This window comes from Haliotis rufescens, unplaced genomic scaffold, assembly GCF_023055435.1.
Source record: "Haliotis rufescens isolate VD_foot unplaced genomic scaffold, xgHalRufe1.0.p SCAF_2, whole genome shotgun sequence".
In the NCBI taxonomy this organism is placed as follows: domain Eukaryota; kingdom Metazoa; phylum Mollusca; class Gastropoda; order Lepetellida; family Haliotidae; genus Haliotis; species Haliotis rufescens.
Window position 1 is genome coordinate 10705152 of NW_025963890.1, and position 21665 is coordinate 10726816.

Consider the following 21665-nt stretch of genomic DNA (forward strand, 5'->3'; position numbering starts at 1 on the left):
ATCGGCTAATCCCCACCCTCCAAACTGTGGACACAATACCTTCTTTTTTGTTCTCATTCATGGCATAACTTGTAATGATGTTGATAATTCATGTCTTTTGACAATACAAGTATGTTTATGTTGCATTTTCTCCGAGTGAGGATAAGTGAGCCTTTCACATCACAGTCAACAACTGTTTCAGTCATATTACAGCAGGGAAGGTGGCGTCAATAACCTTGGCCAAGGATACGACACAGTGCCTTGCATGATATGGTATCTTGAAATGGAAGATTTGAAATGATCATTTATAGATAAGGGTTACAGGCATACTGTCTATCATGCTCATGTCTCGATGTCAAAGATTTCGGTTTGCTCACGAAATACTCGTATTGATGAGGATGACCATATTGCCGTCGAGACAAACTATTTGTTTTCAAGCCGATGGATGCTGAGTTTCTTATTTACACATTTATGAGCTGTCGGTCTTTTAAAAAAAATATTTGAGTGAATTTCGAACTCAAACCAAAACAGATCGAGGTACTTACAAGCCTTTATGACGGACGAGACACAGTTTGCGTGCTTCAGACTGGATATGGGAAAACGTCAAGTTACTTGCACAGGTAATGCAATACCTATTCGGCAAGTCCGATCCCTGTATAATTATCATCTTATTCCCTCTAAATTCATTCATGGAGCATCAAACTCGGTCACTATGTGGTAGAAATATTAAAGCTTGCTATATGAACGTGGAAGCTTCACCCACAACTACTTTCCAGTCTCCTACTGACTGTAAGCAAGATCAGGACACAGACATGTCACCTGTACACGAACACCTGGTATCATCACTATGTGATAGTGATTCATAAACATATGCTTATGATTATAGTCGGAATCGTACAATCAACTCTGTACGATCTCCTAAACCACGTCGTATACCACGTCAGAAACTTTTAAGGCCGCTTCACAAAGCCCTCTTAGTGTAAATAACGTCGTAAAATCACCCTAACTCTACGACAGCCCTAGGGCTATCCTTAAGTAGTTACGACCTCGCAATTTTAAACCATCATGGCGACACATGCATTCCATTTAGAAATCATCAGAAGAGAACGTCGTTGTTTTCCGGGACAGAAGTCGGACATTAGATGTTTAAGATGATACTGGTTTGATTTTGCAATATCGATTCCTAATACATGTCATCATTGAACTGGTTAATCGAGTTGATGAACAGCTATCTTGACTGACTCAGCGTCCGTGGTCACTAACTACAGAGGTCCAAGTGTTGTGTAGCTTGAGATACTTTGCTAAAGGTTTTGTTTAATAGCGAGATCGGTGACATTCACGGAGTTAGCAAGTCAAGCGTTCCCAGAGTACCACGTCATCAATTCTAGGTAATGTCCGTCTGATACATTTTCCATCAGTGACCAAGCACAGACAACATATGGAAGAATTCCCCCAAATATGTGTTTCCCGAAGGTTATTAAATGTACTGACTGCATACTCATCCCTATACTGAGGCCTAAATGCAAACGACTGCGACGGCTTTGACTTCAAGATATTCAAAATAAGCGCAAGTATCTCATTGCTGAGAAGAATGCTAGCGCTTTCATCCCCGAGCTAAACAGTCCCATCACCCGAGATGAGTGAGTGAGTGAGTGAGTTGGGTTTTACGCCGCTTTTAACAGTATTCCAGTTATATCACGGCGTGTCAGCTTAATGTGGGAGGAAAGCCCGGAGTGATGCAGGTCTAAGACGTTTACCACTTCGGTGAAACCCACGAGCAAGGGTATGGTGCTGACAAACCTAGAAACATAATCGGGGCGAACCGGGATTCGAACCCACAATCATAGGTTTCTGGCGTGCCCAAGGGACGCAACTCTGCACAGCGAATCGCGGCGCCTTAGACGACTGGGCCACCCGTGCCCCCTCACCCGAGATGAAGTACAGAATGCCACCAACAAAGCAAAAGTTGGAAACCTGCAGGACTTGTTAACTTACAAAGTATTAAATTGTTTGATAGGCATTACTTAGAAGTTGACGGATGACAAAGTTAACACAATTTATGGATAACAACGTCTTTAAATACTGCAAAGGCGACGTTTCAGTAAAGATCCTTAGGCTGGAACTTGGTTCACAACGGTCAGAGACCATATACCGATATATGGTATATGGTCTCTGCAACGGTATAAGGGTTTATACCGAAACGTCGCTGGACGCAGAACAGTAGTTTATCTCACATTATATGTATTGAGAGAAACCAGATGGGGCCAAGGAGTTCAGTCAATACCCAAACTTACTGATATTACCTTTAAATCACGTCTGTATACAGAAGATTATGTCAACCTCCCGCGTTTCAAAAGAACACTTCACTGGTGCCATTCCGGTCAACTACATCCGGGCTAGACCGCGAGTAAAAGTCAGACTTGTCAACAGCGCGCGTAGTATCGCGATCGCCCGCCTTCCTGAACACGCCTCTGGATCAGCGCCCCTTTTGTAATTATGATGAAAGGGGAAGTAACTCCTACCAAACTTTTGCTTTTTTAGGCCACAGTCATAAATTAATCCACTTTCATTTGTGTACACCTCCATATTCATGTGTTTCGTTTAGCTGAAGTTAAGCCAAGTTCCGTGCTGGAGTCTGTCAAAATATTACGCATGCTTCATAAAATAATGTACACTTGTCAGTTCAGCTAGGGTATTATTCAGTATATGACATACCACATTCTTTGGCCATGACCCCATCACTAATAGTTCTGATTCTCTGTGAAACAAACACAAACAACAAAATTATGATAAAAATTTATTTTGACATTTTTGATACACGTTGCTAAAGTGTGTAGAAACATGTCACTCAAAACTGTAATTTTATGTACAGTACACCACACAATCCTGTAACGTTGCAGCAAAAATATCAACATCTCATGTTGTGTGATTACCCAACTCACAAAACGTGAACTCTTTGTACAGCATTGGAATCATTGGAATTAAACAAACTCTGAAAAGCAACTCTCAAAATAATAAAATATGACAAATCCCCAAAATAGTTTACCATAAAATATACACACTTTGCTGAAAATCTTTCAAAACCTGCAATTTACTTAAACTTAAAATACAGGGAAAATATTAATCCTGTTCAGTTTGAAGTTACTTGTGACTTTATTTTTGGAACCTAATTTTTAAATTCTACATTGCAACCGGAAACTAATTATTTTCACGATACTGGACACATACATGTATTCCCCAAACAGAAAACTTTATACACATCTAAAAATATTTTGACAAAAAGTATTTTCACTTAACCCCTTTGAGATCACAAGTTCTTAACATAAATATCTATTGTACAACATCAATGAAGAGTGTGTGTCCGCTGTAATAATATGAAATGAACATAAATATGTCAATATCATACATCGATTGATGAAATAAATTCTATTTTTGAAATGGGATTAATTGTTATAACCACCTTTTTTCAACTAATCTTACTAAAAATAACTAAACAGAATCTACTTTAAAAATTTATCCATTTTAGTTTCTAAAAATGTTACAATTCAGGAGATGCTTCTGAGGGACCATATAATAATTAATCATATAATGGGTAGGTTTCTTGGCAGGATAAAGCCAATGGATAAAAATGGTATCCATTGGGGTCATAAACTGATAAAGATGCAAATATGAAAGGTCAGGTAGGTACTACTTTCAGTGCTTACTAACAAACATGGCATCGCCCTTGTCAATCAAGTCAGAATTACCATCCCCAGAAGCTACTGTGATAATTATTATAGTCAAAACAATAGTCTAAGATACTGAAAATCAATGTCTAACTGGGAGGTAACTGAGGCATTTGAAAGATTTGGCAACTTTGGAGATACAAACTGCAGAACAATTTAGCGAAGACACTAGCATCAGCCTCCATATCTGTGATTGTAGACCTCTTCGGCTCGGGGTCTTTTACCCAATTTCAAACAGTTCGATTTTGCCGAAATATCAGTGAATTGTTACCTTGTTTCATTTTGTTGCTGTGTGTACACCAGACTCTTAACTTGGGAAACGATAAGACAGGGCAGGCAGGCTCCAAACAAACATGATGTCTCTTCGACTTTTACTCTAGCGGGTGAACCGATGCTTTCAACAAGGCTCGCAAGATACAATGTTTATTCCCAATACTGGATATTTCCCATCCCAAACCACACTCGCATGATAACCTCTGTGTTCTATGTCAGTTCATGTGTGTTGACTAATGCTGTATTTCATTGAGTCACTATGGAGCACATTCTACACTAATACTTATTTTATTTGCATTCAGAAAATAAAGACTGAAAAACAACAACAATCTGTTCATAAGTTTGTGTAGTAGTCTAGAAATGTAGAAATGTCTGCACATTATTCAGGCATTCTGAACTCTCTGTATTAAATAAGCCTATAGACCCTCAGACTCCTTTCTTACAATGCCTGCATACAAGCTCATAGTGTATTCCAGTAATTTGATTAAACGTGTACAAATTTGTACACATATTAGTTTATTTAATGAGTTACATACCATGTATTCAATTCCTCAAAGCAAATGCCATGAACAATTTAAGTAAGCTGATATCAACAGAAAAAAACTAAAATGATGTTTGTTAAAAAATCACAAATATATGAGATGGCAATTTCCTATTTCCTATTGGCAAACAAGATTTTGAACTATATGTTTTCATGCATGATTTCAGTACTGTGGGAGGTGGTGCATGTATCAATGAGAATCATAGACAACATTTGTAGTGAAGTAACTTGTCCACTTATCACTGCTTATTTATCTCAGGTAAGTTTGTCTTGTTACTTTCAGTAATACAATCCCTGCACACAGCATGGATAGCAGAAATTATTTAATAAGAGCATTGTCTATTTTGGAGACAAAATATTTCATTTGAAACATGACGGCTGAAGGAATAAAGAGAAGAATTTTGTCTTCAAAAATATTGGATATGAATTAAGGCCTACTCAACATTCAAACAATATCAATTTCATAGTCCAGACCATGAACGTGTCTCAACATTTCCCTTACTTCAACTATGAAAATAAATAACTATTTACATTTATAAGAAACATATAGCACAAAAACAACATTCCTGAATTCTTGTCAGTTTAAATCTACAAACTTCAATAAATTCCTTTGAGGAGGAACGATATCACCAATTTCAAACACTTCCTGCTAAAACGTTAATATATTAAGCAGCTGTAGCATTGCTGTATGTAACCTGCCTCTTTTGAAAGGCTTCTTTTGATTGGGCAAACAAATATCTGTGCAAGGCATTTGATTGGCTTATGCAGGGATGTGTTTCATTACCTGTTCACTGATCAAAGGTGGTACAGCAAAAGGCTATGGGCCAGATACTCAACACATCATTCTCCATAGGGTTTCACATTAATTAGTACAGCAGAGATAATTTTCATTACCTCTCTTTCAATAACATTTGATCAAACCTGGCTACATAAGTTTGCGAACACTATCAACACTAAACAATGGCTCGAATAACATAAAAGAGTAAAGTTGACACAATATATGAATAACAACTTCTTTAATTACTGTAACGGCCATGTTTCGGAATAGATCCTTATATTGTTGCCAAGCTAGACAAAGGATCTATACCGAAACGCCGCCTTTACAGTAAATAAAGAAATTGTTATACATAAATTGTGTCTACTTTGACATCCGTCAACTTTTAAGTAATGACTATCAAACAATAATAGAGTAAGGCTTAAATTATCAAATTTCACTTTTGGTAATTCTTATATGCGAAATGAATAAATGGAAATTTAGGAACTGACATTGTATCCATTTTTAAGCAAAAACAAAATGTGTGAGGTAATGGCATGAAATATAAGATCCCTATGGAGAATTCTGATTTTGAGAACATATTTGTCACCTCAATGCATTTGTCATGTAAGTGTGTAGACTTTCAACAGGAATTCATGAATGAAAAAACGAGAGAATTTACAGCATGTTTATAGAATATATACACTCATGGACATATTCACAGAAAATGGTAACAGCACTGTTGCTATGGAAACATACAAATGTACAATAAGTACAGGTACAACACCCTACATGGGTCACAGGCTGGGATGCAACAACAGCATCTTCATCATATCCCCTTAATGCCTGTCTGTCTTCATTACCACATTACTTGTATCATAATCCTCACAACAGAACCCATTTCTCCCTCCAGTAAACTTGTAATACAGTGATTAGAGAAATTAAAGTCCAATTTTGAATAACACACATATTTTTTTTCATGACATTCCACCAATAACATACTTTATATGTGCCAGAATTCTATCTTGAAATGGAATGAAAATATGAGTATCACATCTTTACAGTATTCAACATCCTGTAATGAAATATTTTTAAATCTAAAAAGTGTTCACTTTTCTTGAAAACACAAAATATTGTCACTTTTCAAACAGGTCAGTTTGGAAATACTCAAATTGAATATTGATGGATAATATTCAAAACTGACAAAACGATTCTGCCCATCCCCGCCCATGACACCATAGTATGTCTGCTGAGGAAAGGTATGGGTTTAAATGCATATATGTGTGTGGCAGACCCTGAGATTGCCTGAATGTATACATGTACACAATCTGAGACACCCAGAACACTCACTCACCATGTACAGAACATGCACAACATCTGCACAGAACGTAACCATCCTAGTTTGGAATTAGAACCTTGAATGATAGCCGTCTTCCATCCTAGGCTAGCTTAAGTTCATCCTTAAATAAAAACATCTCCAACTGAAGTTCATGACTCATGTCAACCTCACATGTATCCTGCCAGTCCCTGTTTGGCATTAACCCAGCTTTACTGAAGCACTGTTTTGAAAGGTGTCATTTTGCCTTCTCTGAAATGTGTCTGTGGCTTTCCCTGTCAAACAAGCTACAAAGTTACAACATATAGGATAAATAATGCCTTGGAATACTGCAATGAACCACTCACCAAAGGCAGCTTAGTTCAGGAGCTAACTGTAAAGGCCATAGCCAAATCTATTATCTCAGTGAGGCCCATGTGGCTGTTGTAGGAAGATGAAGTATCTCTGAAATTACTTGACTACACCTCAGTCATATCTCTCTATAATCCATACCCAACGTTTCTGTACTAGGATATGTGTTAAACGACCTTAAAAGTGGAAAACTAAGAGATTTGTGTAGAGGGAATGTAATTCATGACACTGAATACACACTGCATCGTGTGTGATGTATGACTCTTAAAAAAAGCTTCAGGACATCCCGGTATGCTGCATGACACTCAGTACACACTGCCTGGCGCTCAGTACGCACTGTATGACACTCAGTACACTGCATGACACACAGTACACACTGTATGACACTCAGTACACACTGTATGACACTCAGTACACACTGTATGGCACTCAGTACACACTGTATGACGCTCAGTACACACTGTATGACACTCAGTACACTGCCTGACACTCAGTACACACTGCATGGCACTCAGGACACACTGCATGACACTCAGTACACTGCATGACACTCAGTACACACTGCATGACACTCAGTACAATGCATGACACTCAGTACACTGCATGACACTCAGTACACACTGCATGACACTCAGTACACACTGCATGACACTCAGTACACTGCCTGACACTCAGTACACACTGTATGACACTGGTACGCACTGTATGACACAGTACACACTGCCTGACACTCAGTACACACTGCATGACACTCAGTACACTGCATGACACTCAGTACACACTGCATGACACTCAGTACACACTGCATGACACTCAGTACACTGCATGACACTCAGTACACTGCATGACACTCAGTACACTGCATGACACTCAGTACACTGCATACACTGCATGACACTCAGTACACTGCATGACACTCAATACACACTGTATGACACTCAGTACACTGCATGACACTCAGTACACACTGTATGACACTCAGTACACACTGTTTGACACTCAGTACACGCTGCCTGACACTCAGTACACACTGTCTGACACTCAGTACACACTGTATGGCACTCAGTACACACTGTATGACACTCAATACACTGCATGACACTCAGTACACACTGTATGGCACCCAGTACACACTGCCTGACACTCAGTACACACTGCATGACACTCAGTACACACTGCATGACACTCAGTACACACTGCATGACACTCAGTACACTGCCTGACACTCAGTACACACTGCATGACACTGGTACACACTGTATGACACTCAGTACACACTGCATGACACTCCGTACACACTGCCTGACACTCAGTACACACTGAATGACACTCAGTACACACTGTATGACACTCAGTACACACTGTATGACACTGGTACACATTGGGAGCGTGACAGGCATGATGCTGTGTGTGATGTGGCACTGTTATAATGCTACTAGGCATATGTCAGACGGATTATGAAGGGTTGACTTAATCAAATACTGTTCTTCAATCATTTCAGGGCATTACCTCTTCCATGTAAATATTGTCATACAATAATTGTATTTGTATATCAAGCTAGGTGTCTCACTGATATTTACTACACAAAGAAGTTAAAGAACACCCAACTCTTTCACATGACTATAGTTAATCTGCCATGGCATGACAGATCAACTTTTGTAATATGGAAGAAATGGGTGTTCTTTAACTTCTTTTGAGTAGTATATAACACACTTAATAAGATAAGGAATACCTTGCTATGCCTTCAAATAGTCAAGGTGTGTTGATCACTCCTGAGTGAACTGAATGACTTTGCTAAGATGCTGGCAAGGGAAACAATGGACACAAATAACTTTATACTTGAGGTTATTTTGAAAATATTTTGCTGATAATAATGGTGCTTGATTTTATTCGAAAAAAACTGCCCTTGAAATAATTCAGAGACTAACAAATAGGGTTGATATGGCAGTAAGCACACCTTCAGGCAACGACAGCATCGGCTTATAGACTTTCAGAAACTTTAGTTTGTATCATTCATGCTGAAGAAAATAGTCAAAGGCCTTATTATGAAAAGTTCTGCAAATGTCATGCTGGGCATGTATAGGTGAAGAAAGAACAGTATATACAACCTAGGAAGTATTGACGAACAGGCTAACGATATTTTGAGATTTTCTGATTGTAATCAGAATTTGTCCATTCTTGAATGCTGTCATTTCTCCCACCATTCTAGCATGCAACCAAATGATCAATATGACCTGACTGCCTACACTACCTCAGTAACCCATTCAAGCTGTTGGTCCATACCAGTCACTGCAACAACGTTTCCACTTTCGAACCACCTCCCTGCCATAAGTCATCCAGGACATTAACATATATCCATGTACACAAACAGGTGCTGACAACATTAAACACATACAATATCAGCAGTTGATTCTTGTGATAAAACTTGATGGCAACCGTGCAACATACATCAAACTCCATGTTTCAGAACTTAGAAAAAGCATAACATCATTTTCAAAGTGATCAAGTAGGTGTCTGTGTGTTCTTTCCAGTCCTAACAGATTACATAATAACCTCATGGTCTCTTCATTTCAATGCATTGTTTTTTCATTCATTTGTCCTCCCAGCAAGTCAGAATATAAACATCACATACTAGTATTTCATTTCAAACGGTTCAGTATATTGGGAAAATAGTTTTTCTTGAAACTTGATTCATGCTCATCGCCAAATGTCATTGTTTATCATCTGTACGGGTTAGGATGTAAACAAATAATAACAATTTACTATTGAAAGTTAAACGTTTTGAGAAGAACCTGTCTACATTTGAGTCTTAATTGTTAAAAAATATATATATATATATTACAAAAAATGTCTAACAAGTCATTTCCATGCCTATATTGCCAGTTTGAGCAAAAGTACTGGTACATGATATCGACTAATACATCTTAATATCATTTCTAGTAGTAATCATGGTCAATCTTGAATGAGGTATGTCACTGCAGTAATCAAGTAATTACAGGGGTATATATTAAATATATACATTCCTGGCAAGGTAATCAAGTAAACACAGGGGTATATATTAAATATACAGATTCCTGACACAGCAATCAATACAAAATCCTGACTACAGTTTATGACAATGTCGGTCTTATAATCATAATGCATGATCATTGATGATTCACCGGAATTGCGAATTTGTTACACCTGGTAATGTAAAAGATTTTGTTCTGAACTTCATGTATACATTTATGTTACAATGAAATTGAAATACAAGACCTACACAAAACCCCACATCATTTATGTCATGTCAGAATGGTCAGTAGTCCTTCAACCTAACTTGTGCATACATAAAATATGAGTGAGTGAGTTTGGTTGAACGCTGATTTGAACAGAATTTTAGTTATAGAGTCAGCTTGTTCATTTTGATGTGAAAAAACCCCCTCCTAGAATGAAGCAGGTGTAACACCATTATTGTGAAAACAAACAGGGGGATGGAGATAAGCAGGAAACAATCAGGTCAAATCTGGGATTCCAACCAAAGATTGCATGTATCTGCACTGCCTTAGGCATGTTAGGGACACAACTCTCCACTCTTTATGACTGGGCACCCATGTCTCCACAGCTTACATTAATACCCAAGACTATTTATAAATAGTGAGTGAGAACGGTTTTACGCCGCTTTTAGCAATATTCCAGCAATATCACGGCCGGGCACACCAGAAATGGGCTTCACACATTATACCCATGTGGGGAATCGAACCAGGGTCTTCGGCTTGACGAGCAAACTATTTGTAAATAAAAGAAATATACTCTTAATACTCTTAAATGAGTTTGAAAGACTTGCCACGATGAAAATATCTTCGTCATATGCACTACTTCTGGATATTGAACTTCTCATCAAAGTTAAACTTAATAGAATAATTACTGGGTTACATAAATGTTTTACTTGCATTGGTCATTGTGGAACCGATGTACTGTAAATATCACACCCGATACTGACACTTTAACTGGAGGAACGAAGAGCCCTCTATAGACAGACAGAGCTGATACCATCTCATCATAATGACCATATTATTATTGGATAAAATTGAGCTTTTTGTGTTTACCATACTTCCTACAACTGGAACACGCTTTTATTAAATATCTTCCATGGCCTTTCTATTTCTACTGCAATACTGTAAGTAAAAGAGTTAACTAGAAATGGGGCCTAGCTGATTTTGGCATGTAGTCACACTGTGATGGGACCATGGGAGAGCAAAAACAACCAGGGATGTGGAAATCTTAAAATGTAAATCTGCTCCACGCGCTACACAAAAATGCTTGTTCAGTCAAAGGCAACTTGTACTTTTTTAATTAGGGAATGTTTTTTAATCATGTTTTTTGCGACAAAGTCAACCAGGGTTAGAACTTAACACTAGCCATGGACTGGGCTAGTGCAATGTTTTAACATTACAAGGGCATTTTATCATTACCTGGGCCCCGTTCCTCAAAGCGATCTTAGCACTACGATGATCGCAAACCTATGTTAAAGTATGGGACTTACGATCACCTTAGTGCTAAGATCGCTTTGAGGAACGGGGCCCTGGCCTAATAAATATTTCGAATTCAGTTCTTCAGCTAATCATGAATAGAAAGGACTTAATAACGCTGATACTACAGACGCATATTTGCTTAACTAGCTAATCAATCAATTGTTATTGTTATGTCTTTCTTATAACAAACAGGTCTAAAACAGTGAGCTGAACATTGAGCAAGATGTGAAGATTTAGTGGATTAATGAGACATTATCCCCAGTAAGACCAGCTAAGAAGAAATTCCCAAGTAGTGCAGGTTGGAACCCACAAGTTAAGGATACATATGGTCCTTAGGCCATCATTAGTTGGTTTACAAAAGTCTTGACCAAAAATTCAAAGTAGGTGGTTTAAATTGTCAAAATTATTACCATTACTAATGAATGAAAAACAAACAAGTTTTGTCATGGCAAGATAATGGAAGATATTTCCTTGTTTTGTTTCTGTTAGAATAAAGATTGTTATACATATTATTCACCATTTCCCACAAACAGCGGTGACAAAATATAATGGGTTGTTTTTCCATTTCACCTTATTGTGAAAAAGTCTTCCTAGAATCCCTTGTCAAAAGTTTTTTTTCTTCTTTTGAATTTAAGTATTTTTCAGGGTTAAAAAGAAGAAGAATATCAGGCCAAACAAGAATTCGAAGCCACCTCATTGCTAAGGGACACAACTCTGCACTGCAAGTTGCAGACCCTTGGATAACTCTTGCCCCGTTCAGATCTATGGAAATTTGAATTTTTCAAAATATGTGACATGTTAGTTCCACATCCCTGAGATCAACGTACACTATTTAGCTTATGTCACGATTAAGAGTGTTTGCACCCATACTTCAATTCTACACACTGTCCCAGTCTCACTCTACATTTGTTAAAAAATAGTCCTGAACATTATTTGGATAGAGGAAGCCATGCTGAAGAACGGTTGAACATGATGAACCATAAAGACATTATGTAAAGTGCATTGAAATGAGACTTGAGTGTACACTGCTCATTAACACCTCCACTCCGATCTTGTAGTGTATTGTTGGGCTGGTGTACCTGGTTCAATAGTAAACAGATTGTGCTAGGTCAACAAATTAACAAACTCGTAGTAAAGACTGTGTTATGTTGTGATGAGGCAGGTAACACAGAGCCGAGACGGACCTATGCAGTCATCATGACAGAAAGCACCACATTTCTTGCACATAACCATAGCCTTGAGACTGCAGGCACACGATGAAGGATTAATTGTCGGCGTGCCTTCAGACACGGAAGTCGCTGTGACCGTCGTTCCAACCGCCGTTGATGTAAGCGGCTGCAACATCACGGTAGTCATGTTTGAAGCAGCGGTTATCATTTGCACATTAGGTATTGCTGAGGTTGTTGCCATTATTGACACTTTTGGGTTGGCAAGTAAGTTAGCCACTTGGGTCTCCACGCTATTTGATACAATGGAAGATGTCACTGGCTGGGCACTGCTAGCCGCAGTAGTCTGGTTGCTTCGAAGGGCGACAGTCTGCACACTGAAGCTTCCAGACACTACCGACTGTGGGTTGGGCTTACTATTGCCTTTCCCCACAATAGAAGCAGGTCGAACTACGTAGCGTGGAGACCCTTCACGACCTGCTTGAGTAGGAGTGCCAGCTTTGGATAAAAAATTAACTTCTTCAGAACTTAAGTTGAGGCTTACTTCTCCCTGATTGCTTCCCGTCTGATTCGAGGCGTCACCTCCAACGCTCGCCGATCTCACAATTGTCACAACTTCTGGTTTGTTCTGAGTAGGCGGAGCGCTAGAGGCTCGAGGAGGCGTGCTGCTGGCCAACATCGCCCGTAGATTCTCGTGTGTGAGGACGCACCGGACACCAGATGAAGTCCCACTGGTGTACACCTTGCCTGTAGTGGCGGATGAAGCTTGAACCGAGTTGGTCAGTGTTCTTGTACTGTTTGCACCAGCACAAGTTACCACTGTGCTGGAGGGAGCACTCACAACCAGCACCGTGTTGGGATCTAAAGAATTATTGGATGTCACAATCAGAATCTGTTTCCCTTCTGTGTTCCCAGCTGAAGAGACTGATGGGACCGTCAATACCCTGGTAGGAGATGCTGTTCCCGAGGTCAGCGATGCTGCAGGACTTGCGGTCGATCGACTTGCTTCTCCATCTGATTGGACGCTTTGATCTGACTGACTGCCAGACTGAGAGAACAGCAGTTTTGAGGCACTCATTTGGCTCTGTTGCGGCCCAGTTGCAGGACCAGGACTGTTCACTTTCACAATACTTTTCTCATATTCAGCCTGACATATAGCCAATGATCTTTGTAAATTGATACCATTATTGGGTTCTGTCTTAACAGGGGTTGCAGTTTTGGAAGGTGTCTTTGGCCGTCCGGTGGAGGTTAACAAGATATTTGGATGATTCTTGGATAGGGCAGGACTCAAGGATGGTGCTGGGCGTTGCTCAGTTGTAGTAGGCACAACTGTAGCAGCCGCCTGCTGAGCACGGGCACGTGTCTGTGCCTTTATCTGAGCCAATGTCCTTGTTTGAGCCTGGGCTGGGACTCTCCCTACAGGGGGACTAGGACTCGTCAACAGGCTCCGTACTGATGAGTTTTGGGACACATTAGTCGAAGACCTGGTCTGAGGTGGAGAGATGATTGACACAGTTGTCTGAGCTTTGGCAGCTTGAGTCCGAGCTTTGATCTGAGCTAAAGTCCTAGTCTGCCCAGCGACCTTAATAATTCCTGGGGTTGTAACAACAGAACCAGTTTGAACAGACTTAGCAGACGAAACGTCAACAACCTCTGGAGGAGTGTTCGTTAAAGCTGTCCGTAACGGACTAACCGGTTCAGCTGACTGTGACTTCTGACTCCGAGCAGCCTCAGTCTGAGCCTTGATCTGAGCCAGGGTCTTAGCCTGAGCTTGCCGCTGACTGGGTGACAATCTTTGCTTCTTGGCTGGCGTTGGGCTTACTTCAGCTTTGTCTACTTTGGTCGTTGAAGCTGCAGCATTGGCTGTGGTGGATGTGACGGTTGCAGTCACTGTTGTTGAGACAGTGGTCAGCAGTCCCACCTGGGCACTGGATGCTGTAGAAATGCTGTTGGTTATACTATGTGATCCGGCTGGCATCACTGACTCCACACTTGCTGCTACGGCTTTGGATAATGACTTGTGGCGCAACATGGACGACACCAACATGCTTCGTTTATGGGCTGTATTCTTCTTGGCAGCAGGCACGGAGTTCACAGGCTTGATAGGCGATGGACCAGTGGCTTTCGGTACATCCTTTAATATCCTGCAAGAGACAAAAATGTGTGTCAGCATGTTAAATAAAAACTTTCAAAATTTATCTATAGACAGGATCTATAAAGTTGATAATATCAAATGTTTGTTTGTTGTTCAATGCCACACTCAGCAATATTCCAGCTATATCTATTTGGTCACCTCTTACGACCAGCAGATGTTCCTGGGGACCAGTATTAACCCGGAATCCCAATGGGGATAATATCAAATGAATTCAAACTGAAATATAAGTTTCAGTTCAAATCAACAAATACACCAAGGACTGTTGGTAAAGTGAGTGAGGTTTGACGTTTTGAACAGTGAACTGTTATACAAAGGTGTGTCAGCTTAATGTGGGTTGTATGCCCAAAGTGATTCAGATCATAGAATTTTTCCACCTTGGTAAAAACCCATGGGCACAAATGGAGGTGTTGGTACATCAAGGATCTTTAGGGGAGAATCAAGCATTTATGCCCACAATCAGCAGATACTGCCACAATGAAGAGACACAACTCTACACAGTAAGTCGTGGTGTCCTAGACCACCAAGCCACACAGTTAAAGAACGCTCATCTCTGAGCCCTAACATTTAAATACTGTATATGAACTAATATTTTCATCTCTCAAACCAATCTTGCCACTAATAAATAGTACGAACTTGATATTCTGAATTAAATAAATTAATCTACAATAATTTAAATGATAATGATGATAACTAGACAAATATATGGAACATCTTTTACTCACCTTTGTCCCCAGAAAGTCTCAAAATGTTTAGCCTGAAACATGACAATTCCATTTGTTAGAGTCATTACATTTTGAAACTAGTTTTATACAAAAACTAGAGAATTCCCAAATGCAATAAACGTATAAGACCCGGGAATATATGACATAGATACATAACAAATGACATGGAACCATTATGTAACCTGTGCAAAGGTCTTTCTTATACAGACCTATGGGTAAGGGGAGATAATGTTCAAATTATCTCCCTTTACACAATTAGAATCAATTACAATACGAACAATAAAATGTCATAGAATGATGAGTAAACTTATGAAACAGTTCTCAAGCCATTGTCAAAGAGCGCTTATTAAGTACAAATACTCGCTGCAGGAACATACTGTTTATTATAATAACAGACACTGTCTACAAACTCCTAACCTTCCAAGGGTCAAGTTTGGTCTGTTCCTTCTCCTCTTCTTGCTTCAAGCGTTGCATGTTTTCTGGAGTAAATTCACCTGAAACAAACAGAATTCCTGTCAGCAGGTTCTCACTGCACACAAGATATTGTTTCCCAAACACATACATAGTGAAAATGGATGCAAACGGATGTTACCATGGTTACCAAGTGCCACGAAAAAGTTTGGTTGTTTGACTCATGGAAACTGATCAAAATAGTTAATTACATGTTGATACACACTACTGAAGTTTCTATTCTGGAATGAAAAACACTCAAGGTTCAGCGTGTTAATGGTAGATTTTCTTCAGTTTTACATTATAATCCCCATCTTTTATAGGATCCAGGCTCTGAGTATGTTCAATGATGTGCATCAGCAAAATTCTTGGAGTTCAAGTGAAGTGTACCACATGTCACAGCTAGACATTATTACAGAGAGTCCTCTAGACTCTTAAACAGATAGACCCAGCGAAATCCCTGCTGTCATACAAACACAAACCCTGCTGACAGACTATCTAAAAGGTAAAACTGTTCTAATTAACCAACTGCAATGATGAGCTCCCAATCAAAGAATCAAAGCAATCTATTGTGTTACAATTGTATGTTTCAAACGGTGATGACTAAGTACTCTCTCTCTCACCTTCTGATAGCCTTTCTCTCCACTCCTGTTGTGCTTTGGCAAAGAACTCATTATTCAGTGCTGTTGGACTGATGCTGCATAAAAACAATCAACATTCAGTTTTAATATTTAATATATAATCATTATTTAACAGTTTCCAAAAATGAAAAATATGAAATTTTAGTATAAATTGTAGATTTATACACTTATCCTATCTCACACTATACAATTCTTCTTCTTTGATCCTATGTGGAAACATGCTAGAACCATGTTATCAGCTTCTAAAACAAAAAACACTCACCCGAACACACCCCAGCATCCCTATGGTTACTGACCAAACAACTGGGTCAATTACGTGCTCCGTGCATGGAAACCTTACATGAACTGACCTCTGTCTCTACCAACTCATTCTCTTTCATAGAGCCATCAGGCTAAGGGAACTGAGATGAGGGGGGTGGTCAGGTGGGCAGATCGCATGTGAGATAGGATAAAATTTCAATTTTTTGTTGTAAACTTAACCTATCTCACACTATGCATCTTATCGCCCGGTTGGACAGTAGCCGCAGATTCCCTAGCCTGTATAGACTAAAACCATGAGATATACACGAGGAAGCAGGATCTAAACAGTGCAAAAACTTATATATATAAATAAGTAAAACTAAAACACTGCCAAGTGCCTGAAAGACATCAACTCATGAGCAGGAAAACACAGGAACAACCGGTGATACCGATACGTTAATCAAACGAAACTGCATGAGATCTGGGATACATGCCGAATATGTTTTCACATACGTAATCATTCATTAATTGACCGTGTATCTGTACACAAGCCATACAGCCAACGACTTGAAATTGATAATGGACCGGTATCGATTCTTCAAACAGGGCGCAGCACTATCTCCGACGCACAATAAGGTGCAACTGTTTGGCATCTCTTTTAACGCTTCGTCAAGCTCATTAAAGATTCGAGTGACATGCACCCAACCAGGAGGAGAAGAGAAACGATCGACAACATCCATAAGAGGATCTTTGAACCGATAGCCTACTTTAGAAATACTCAAGTGGTACAAAGGTTTGGGACATCATTTGGAATGGCTGCGCCTTGTGGAGACTTCCAGGTTGAAGACTAAAGTCTCTACAGACGAGTTAATCCACCCTAGAAAAGGGAACTGGGTCTGGGAAAACCTCTAACAATCAAAAACAATCAACACCAAAGTTAATGTTCAAAGACTTCTTTAGTATAGATACCTGTAAAGGTCAGGAACAAGCTTATATGACGTCATCTGTGTTTTTTGGCATGCGACAGTTGTTGCACTAAGAGCAAAGGGCTGAACTTGTGGAGACCCTGGACATCAGTGACTGAAATGCCCCGAGTGAATAGTGAGGCGAAAAGCGTCAGAAGCACCATTTCATGATAGCGGAGAGGGTGCAGTTACTGTATATGGTGGAAGCACCTCTCGTGAGGGTTGGACATTGCAGGTGGAGGCAACCTAGCAAATGTATAGGCCCGGAGTATGATGGAATGAAGCCAAAATGAGAGCATTTTACAGGAAATCTCAGTGACCGACCCAGTCAACAGGGAATGATGAGTCCCTCCTGAAAGTTGGTATCTTTCTGAACTTCCTGATAGGCCTCCTGTGTCCGGTCGAGCGAGAAGGTGACGAGACAACCACAGGAGTTGATACAGCCTGGGTCAAAACTGGTCATCCCAGATACAGTGCTGTAGCACACCACGGCAGTGAAAATCTGTGACTGAGCTGGCGTGATGGGATAGCAGATCGAGAAGAATGCTCGTGATTTTCTTCTAGATGAGGAGCACCACACTTCTAACTAAGACATCCTCTTGATGGGAGATGGAGGCAGAAAGAGCTTCTGTTGCAGACAGAATAGATGAAACGAGTGGCAAATGCGTAAGTTCTCAATTGAGACGAAAGTTCCGAGCACTGTAGGAGAGCCTTCAAAACTGCCTGAATGAATGAGTCAAACTTGCAAGAAGAATCGATGTAGGGGCACTAGATTCCCGAGTAGCCGAACTTGGAGGATCCCCACACGGAGACTTCTGTACGGAGAGAGTGGATGCAAGAATGGCCACTTCTACAATCTAAATACAGTGAAGGATGTCTATCCTCAGGGGGAGGGGACCGATGACGGTCTTCGTGATGAGATCGTTGTAGAAGGACAACAAACTGGAGATTGACTACAGCCTGCAGCCAAACAATTATCCGAGTAACCCGGCGGGTATGGGTAACCAGGTCAAGGATAATATGAATCCCTATGGAGAAGGTAGCCCTCCAACCCAGACGGGTCATCTGAGTGTGTCATTCTGAGTACAGTCCCAATCTCTGCAATCCAAGTGTTGATGGTGGTAATCAAGACAAGGTGAAGGATCCCTGTAATAAGACGTATCTGTACAGGCATACAAGGGTAATCAAACTGGGGAGTGGTCACCAGAGGCCGACCAGGCACTTGAGTGAGTGAGTGAGTATGGTTTTACGCCGCTTTTAGCAATATTCCTTTAACCACTAGGCTACCTGACCGCCCCACCAGGCACTCGAATCACACGGAGCATTCAAAGAGGCCCGGCAATCTGGAGACTGGAAAACTTGATCACCACCATTTGATCATTGAGCAGGGGAGCAGGAGGATCACCCCCTTCGGCGATTCCAAGTGGCTTTCTTTCCACGATCCTTAGAGGGACATTCAAGAGCATGGAATCAGAGCGGCTAACGAGCAGAGGACATGCCATCGTAGAACGGTCAGACGAACTGACTTCCCCCAAACTGAGTCGAGAACAGAAGCAGGATCGTCCGCCACCATTGACTACATAGTCGTCGAAGAAAAGAACAAGTAGTAGACTGAATGTCTGAAGGGAGAGGAGGCTTAGGCTTTGTCGTGGGGGGTCAAGTTGTGTGAAGACATGGTCAGGCAAGAAACACGCTGAACGTAGCTTGTGCCTCCCCCCTCTCCAAAACCAATATATTTGGGTCCAAGAAAGACAAGGAGTTGGCAGAGATACACAGGTGATCAGGTCATGTAAGGTTGCCATGCAAGGGAGCATGTAATTGACCCAGTTGTTGGTCAATAACCCTAGGGATGCTGGGGTGTGTTCAAATGAATGTTTATGTTTTAGAAGCAGGAAACATAGTTCAAGCACGTTTCCACAAAGGTACGGAGAAGATGAAATAATAGTAAGTTTCCAGTTTACAAAATCTTTCCACAAACAACATGCACATAGTAGCAAAAGCATAAATATAAATTTCCTGTCTTCAAGTCATCTACAACTATCAATCAGTCCTGTTCTCACATGTATCCTAAGTGATCCTACCTGAGTGAGTTCTCTGTGTCGGGTAGTTTGTCACACTCAGGCAGCAGTGTGATGAGTTTGTACCGGTATGCAGCAGGCAGCATGTTGAAAGTGTCATAGTTTAGTAATGCCTGCAAAAAAAGAAGAATTACGATGTAATCAACATTGTCAGGAATGGAAAGTAAAGAAGAACGTCTACTAGCCCAAATAGTGATAATAATTCCCCCCTCCAAATGTTTGAAATTCTACTAACTCTTAGGATATCTTAAATATCAACAAAACTGGTCGGGCTGTCGGGCTAGTCCTAATTTCCATCCTCGTTGTGATAAATGATTACCAGGCTGACAGTAATGTTGTCTCCACACAGGCTAAAATTTCTCAGTCTGAAGCTAATTTCTAACTATGTTTCCACAAGCAACAACAGATGGACCAAGAAGAATTTACCATGTGTGATTATGATGTGAACAAATGTTTTTCATAAGGAAATATTTGTCAACCCATTGTCCACATATATAATTGTGATCAATTACATCCTGATGATAACTGGGCATGCTATACTCAGCAGTCAGCGACTTCAGCTACTAGTTAGAAGTCTGAGTCAAGAAAAATTCTGTTCGGTCTAGTAAACTCGGCTAAGAACAGACTATATGAACGTACTAAAACTTAAACAAAGAGCCAAGTTCAGGCTTCCAGAATTTGCAAAGACTGTCTAAGGAATTTGCCTTTGGTATGCAAATTTGGGATAAATATTTTTGTTCTCTAAAATTGGTACGTTTTTAAAGTTATTATTTTAGGAGGAATTTTAACATTACATTTTAACATTGCATTCCATATATTATTAATAATGTCAAATGAAGGCTTTTCCTCTTTTATGGTCTTGTAATCAGTGGAATACAAGCCATTAGCTGTGGCTATATTTACATTAAATACGACAATTTTAATTCCCAGCCTCTGAGGTCTAGATAAGCCCTGATACATTAATTGTGCCAATACCTTGAGGTTTGTGTTTACAAGGATGGAGTCTGGCGTCATGTCAATGCAGCCCTCCTTTGTCTGGGCTATCTGCGCAGCTATACTCTTCCTCTTGTTGGACCGCTTGCGTGGCTGAAAATTGATTTTAATGTTTTATTAATGGATGCGATTATTTATTCAGTAACATTGGTAAAATCTAATACATTCACTTAAACATATAACAAAATACTTAAAATCTGGAAAGTTTAGTGAACAGGAAAATACTGCGAAAACTAAGAGTAGCACTCATAACAGTTTCGTGACACAGTAATGTTTGCAGCAGGGATCCAGAAACTGGTCTGTGCACCGGACTTGTCCGGTTGTGACTGCAAAATGTCTGATCAGAAAAATTAGCCTTTTTCATAGACTCATTGGCCAAATACCTGCCACATACTGCTACCTGATAAACTAAATGGTGACGTGATTGGATACTGCCAAGCCACTTAGCCAATCAAATTGTTGGGCTTAGCTAAAGCACTGGAAGGGAGCTAACTCTATACCAAGTTGATAACATTCAATATGCAGTCAAGGGTGTGCCAGTGTCAATATAGGCATAATGTCCAAAATATTTACATTTTCACTCTTAATTAGCGTTTGTTTGGAGTAACAGTTATTAAAACAAATATTTAAGGTATTATCAATATTTTTTGCTCAGTGCATGACTTTGATCTATGCTTGTATGGGGAAGTAAAACATCATGATCCACTGATGTATTGTCCCACCACTTCCACATCAGATGACAGGTGACCTCACCAATAGCTATCTATCTCAGATCCCTATTGCAG

General features: G+C 40.0%; 1 protein-coding gene across 1 annotated transcript in view; it reads right to left on the reverse strand.

Annotated features, from left to right (window-relative positions):
- Nucleotides 1-2763: 2763 nt before the first annotated feature.
- Nucleotides 2764-21665, reverse strand: part of LOC124136141 (putative Polycomb group protein ASXL2) — a 29165-nt gene continuing 10263 nt past the window's right edge. Inside the window, exons 4-9 of the mRNA XM_046501953.2 lie at nucleotides 20863-20973; nucleotides 19891-20000; nucleotides 16587-16660; nucleotides 15931-16007; nucleotides 15514-15545; nucleotides 2764-14780 (exon numbers count right to left, since the gene is read on the reverse strand). Coding sequence (XP_046357909.2) covers nucleotides 12614-14780; nucleotides 15514-15545; nucleotides 15931-16007; nucleotides 16587-16660; nucleotides 19891-20000; nucleotides 20863-20973 — 2571 coding nt within the window. The 3' untranslated portion in view covers nucleotides 2764-12613. The remainder of the gene's footprint in view (nucleotides 14781-15513; nucleotides 15546-15930; nucleotides 16008-16586; nucleotides 16661-19890; nucleotides 20001-20862; nucleotides 20974-21665) is intronic.